Here is a 5,312-nt window from a genome sequence, read left to right on the forward strand (position 1 = left end):
GTGTGGGTGATAAGTCAAAAAATATTGCAAATTATATTTAAAATAAATAAATAAAGATTGGCCATTGCCATGCATGTACTGAAGACTTTTGTAAAAATGAAAGCCACATATATATATACAGGATTAGGAGCAAGCACGTCAGCTAAGGTAAGACCTTCACCGGTAAGTACTATTACTATTATTATTACTATTACGATACAAAAATGAGATACTCCTTAATAAAATAATTAAAATAAAATAAAATAAATTCATGATCTTTATTCTTTAGTTATCTATATTTGGTCTTATTTATATATTAATTTCTTTTTAATAATAAAATTTTACGTGATCCCTAAATTAGCCCACTCAAGCTATTTTGTGTGCCCAGCCGTTGACAAAAATGTGATTAAACAAGTAAAGCCAAGCCAAAAATAAGCAAAATTCATATGGAGTACGTAAAAACATAAAATCTCCAATAAACATAAAATGCATTTACCTATATATACCACTTAATACATGTGTGTATATATATGCATAAACATATATTTCCACGAACTTTAACAAAACTATAATTTATATAACGAATTGATGATAATAATATATGAAAATCCATAAAGTAATATAGTCACAAAAGCTTTAAGCACGTGTCTTTTAAATTCATTAAATGTATTGTATACTTTATGGAATGGAGTAGTAGGAGAATTAATTTTTTATGTATATATAATGAAAATAATAAAAATGTGGCATATTAATTGGTGATATCTATTTAATAATGTTTTGTTAAAAACCGCATCAAAAACAGAGTAAGAGTAGGCTGCAAATTTATTAGAGTGCTTATCACATAGACTTAATTAGTTATGTATTTTTATAGATGTTGTATCCACTTATATAATTTCTATATATTATATAGTCTTAATTAAAAGAAAAATACACGTCACGTACTAATTAATGTCCACTGTCCACAACCAATTCAGAGATTCCCCAATTGTTGATTTGTTGACGTATTAAAAAAATTAATTAAAAAAAAAATTATTACACATACTTATGTGAGGGGTATTATGGTCAGGTCAAACAAAACAGCAGAGGAAAGCTCGTCGGAACCCAAGTTTGAATACAGTTGAACTATAAAGACAAACGAGGATAGAACTGGAATTTCATATTTTAATATTAAAGTATTTACTGTTTCTGTTGCCTCCCAAATTTTTAGCTTATAAAAAAGCAGAGCAAATCCATATTAAGCCTCACTCAACTCTAGAAAGGAAAGGAAAAGAAAAACAGAGTTTCAGTTTCAGAAATTTCTATTACTGAAGAAAAAGAATACTCAGCTCAATCTAATATCTTATCCTAACTAGAGATTGTTGGTATGTTTTTCCACTGATTATATTGCGTAATATCTAATTTTCATTAGTTTTTTTAATCTTTATAATTTTTTCTTCTTCCCTTGTGGTTATGGTTCAATGATTTTTGTCTATGAATTAAAACTTTGAGCTGTTGATATATTTATATGTATATATAGTGATGACCGTTTCTTCCTTATCTAGCGTACCTTTCTCCAGTTTTTCTCCACTCTGAAAAAACTGATTATATACAAAGAGTAACAGAGATGATATGATAATAAAAATTTGATTCTTAGTGATTGAGTCGTGCACTCCAGTGTTATGGCGAAAAATTTTCCCCACTTGTTGACTTGCTAACTGAAAAATGAAATAAAATAATTGAATTGATTTATTTCTGGTTGGAACAATGTGTTGACAACTTCTTTCTGGTTTTTATACATATTCAAATAAAATTTCACAGTTTCTGTTCTTGGCTTCACTTATTTATTAAATAACTTTTCGTCTTAATCCTCAAACATTTTATATCATCCGGGTATTGCCTTTTTCGGTAGTTTTTTTTTCATGTATTTTTGTATACGATATCTACTTTTGAGTTTTCTACCCAGATGAGGAAAAACTGAAATATTTGATCCTAAAATATATTATGTAATTATATGATAGTACCCAAAGATGCATTTACATATGATCTGATGATAAATTTATCTTTTCTTTTCTTGCAGCTTGAAGATTTTGAATTCGGTGAATAATAGGAAGTAAAAGCTAATAATACTCTTAACATGGGTTCATTGGGTGAGATTGCACCAGAGGAAACATCCAACAAGCCCCCAGGGATAAAGTTTGTGGAGCACATAAAAAAGTCCCCAATTTCCTTTAAAACCCACCAAGTAATTGTTCTGATTGTGACATTTTTGGCATACGCAAGCTACCATGCTGCCAGGAAAACAACAAGTGTAGTGAAAAGTTCTCTTGATCCCCAATCACAAGATTTGGGCTTGAAGTTTGCACCATGGAGGATAACATACCTTCAATCTCCACCAGAGACCAGAAAGCTTTCCTGGGCTCCTGAAGATGGTTGGGCACCTTTTAGTGGATCAGATGGAACAGCTCTTCTTGGTGAACTGGACGTGGCGTTCCTCGCAGTTTATGCCATGGGAATGTATTTTTCTGGTCATCTTGGGGATAGATTGGATTTGAGGATCTTTTTAACAGTTGGAATGGTAGGAACTGGTGTGTTCACTTCCCTATTTGGTCTTGGTTACTGGGGAAACATCCATAGTTTTTACTACTTCCTTATAATTCAAATGGCTGCTGGTCTTTTCCAATCAACTGGTTGGCCTTCAGTGGTTGCAGTAGTTGGTAAATGGTTTGGGAAGAAGAAGAGAGGCCTTATAATGGGAATATGGAATGCTCACACCTCTATTGGAAACATCACTGGTTCATTGGTAGCTTCTGTTTTATTGAGCTATGGATGGGGCTGGTCCTTTGTTGTGCCTGGTGTGTTGATCACATTTTTCGGTTTGGTTGTTTTCTTCTTCTTACCGGTGAGTCCTGAGGCCGTAGGAGCTGATGAAGATGAAGATGAAGATGAACCACAGTCGCCCAAGAAAATTGGGGAGGCATTGGAGGTACCATTTTTGAGATCAGAGAAAATGGGAAATAAGGACAAAGCTGTTGGATTCATAGAAGCATGGAAAATTCCAGGAGTTGCTCCTTTTGCTCTTTGCCTATTCTTTGCCAAATTGGTCGCTTACACATTTCTCTATTGGCTTCCTTTCTACATTAGCCACACAGGTACTAATTCTGTTGAGCTTATCATTCTATGCTTATCTTTTCATCATACTCGTAAATTATGTTCATCACTAACTTTACATTGTTACATTTTGCAGCTATAGATGGCAAGTACTTATCCAATGAGACTGCTGGAAACCTGTCTACATTGTTTGATGTTGGGGGTGTAGTTGGAGGAATCCTAGCCGGTCACATTTCTGATCGCCTTAATGCAAGAGCAATAACAGCAGCGAGTTTCATGTATTGCGCTATTCCTGCTCTCTTCTTCTACAGAAGTTATGGACATTTGTCATTACCTCTAAACATTTTCTTTATGTTCATAACGGGAATGTTTGTGAACGGGCCATACGCTCTTATAACAACTGCGGTATCAGCTGATCTTGGTACACATAGCTCTTTGAAAGGGAATTCGCGAGCACTTGCAACTGTAACAGCAATCATAGATGGAACAGGCTCGGTTGGGGCTGCAATTGGACCCTTGTTAACTGGCTACATCTCAACTAAGAGTTGGAGCTTAGTTTTCACAATGCTGATGGGAGCAGCCCTGATTGCAGGATTGTTTCTAACTAGGCTTGTTGTGTGTGAGGTGACTGAGAAAATTGAGGAATCAAGATCACAAGGAGGGTCTCCCGCGACCAGATCTTCATCTCCAATTGATGAGGTTTGATCTAGTGATAGCGCGATTAGTTTATGTATTGAGCAACTGTAATTATGTATGCTCTTGTGATTCATTCCTTGTAAGATGAAAAGTAAAAGATAAAAAAAGGATCTTAGTAATTTACATGGAGAGGATTTTTCAGCCTTCTACTTGAATTTACTTCTGATATAGAGGAAAAGAAACTCAGTGGAAGAGTGACAAAAGGGTGTGAGGTGGTGGGGATAGAATAATGTGTTTGTAGTTACCTGTTTGTACAGTTTTGTATGTTATAGTAAATTTTGTGTTAGATTCAAAATCAATAAAACATTTCATCTGTTCAATCATTACATTCATCTATTTAGAATCAGTCAACTTGTAGCACATCATTCCATACTAATTTCCAGTGGAAAACATATCTGTAATTTTGAAAGATAAAAATATCTACTTTGATGTAGAGGAGATATTTTAATAAATTTTTATGATAAGGAGGAGATATTTTAATTTCTTAATAGTGGAAATTTTCAATGAGCAGAAACAATCAAACAAATAGAAGAAAAGAAAGAAAGAAATCAAACTTCTTGAAACTTGGTCACATTTAGTGGGACCTGGTTGTTAAAAAGAGACCAATGATAGAACATCCTTTTTCATTTTGGTTATGAAGCGTGTGCTATACAACAAGGAACATACATAATGGCTTAGGAAGGAACAGAGTACACATCTGTGACATTTCTTCTCCAATTATCCGTACAGATTGAACCGTTTGGTTAAAAGCTCTAAACCAAGTACATATTCAAAATCACACTTTCGTAATTAAAGGAAAAAACTTGATCATTATATATCGCCATGTAAGAAAAAGTTGGTAGCCATATATTATAGGTAGTGTAGTGACAATATTAGTTCAATGTTATTGAATATTAGCTACGTGATTATTACATTTGTCAAGCAAAAGAAAGAAAAAAAAAAGGCGTGATTATACAATTTAATATCAAATTTTGCACATTATATTTTTAATTTTAAATGTTCACATCAAAGAATATTGAGCATTTCATTGCCGTTGTGAAGCTTCATGTGGGTTTTTTAGGTGGGGGCATCTTTGCCCAATTTCAGTGCCATTTTCAATTTTTTTTTTCATTCTTTCTAAATGTTGATTGGTTGAGGGGAATTGGCAGGGACTACTCTCTCCTCTCCATCCCCCATTCTTGTAATTTTCATTTTCCATTGAGGATGGAAAGTTGAAACGAAAAAATTCTCTTGAAATCCATTTATATAGAAATAAAATTAAGGTGAATATTATTTGTACTAAAATTATAATTACATGTTATTTTAATAATTTTTATTTTATATAAAATATATATTTTTAATTTGTACTAATTTTTTAATTTTTTTTCTCCTTGTCATATTATATTAAAAAAAATATATCTATAAAATAAAAGTAAAGTATATGTTAAATATTAAGAAAAATAAATAAACAGAAAATTATATGAAATTTTTATTAGAAAAAAAATTAAAAAAAAAAAACATAAATCATTTAAGAAAAAAATATGAACATAAAATAAAGGGTAAATATTATT

General features: G+C 32.3%; 1 protein-coding gene across 1 annotated transcript; it reads left to right on the top strand.

Annotated features, from left to right (window-relative positions):
• Positions 1–1,174: 1,174 nt before the first annotated feature.
• On the top strand, positions 1,175–4,085 carry LOC115706709 (putative glycerol-3-phosphate transporter 1). Its single transcript, XM_030634424.2, has 3 exons — positions 1,175–1,340; positions 2,036–3,107; positions 3,203–4,085. Exons 2-3 carry the CDS (start codon positions 2,093–2,095, stop codon positions 3,769–3,771), a joined length of 1,584 nt encoding a protein of 527 aa, XP_030490284.2. The 5' UTR covers positions 1,175–1,340; positions 2,036–2,092; the 3' UTR covers positions 3,772–4,085.
• Positions 4,086–5,312: the final 1,227 nt, after the last annotated feature.

Source organism: Cannabis sativa, chromosome 1, assembly GCF_029168945.1.
Source record: "Cannabis sativa cultivar Pink pepper isolate KNU-18-1 chromosome 1, ASM2916894v1, whole genome shotgun sequence".
In the NCBI taxonomy this organism is placed as follows: domain Eukaryota; kingdom Viridiplantae; phylum Streptophyta; class Magnoliopsida; order Rosales; family Cannabaceae; genus Cannabis; species Cannabis sativa.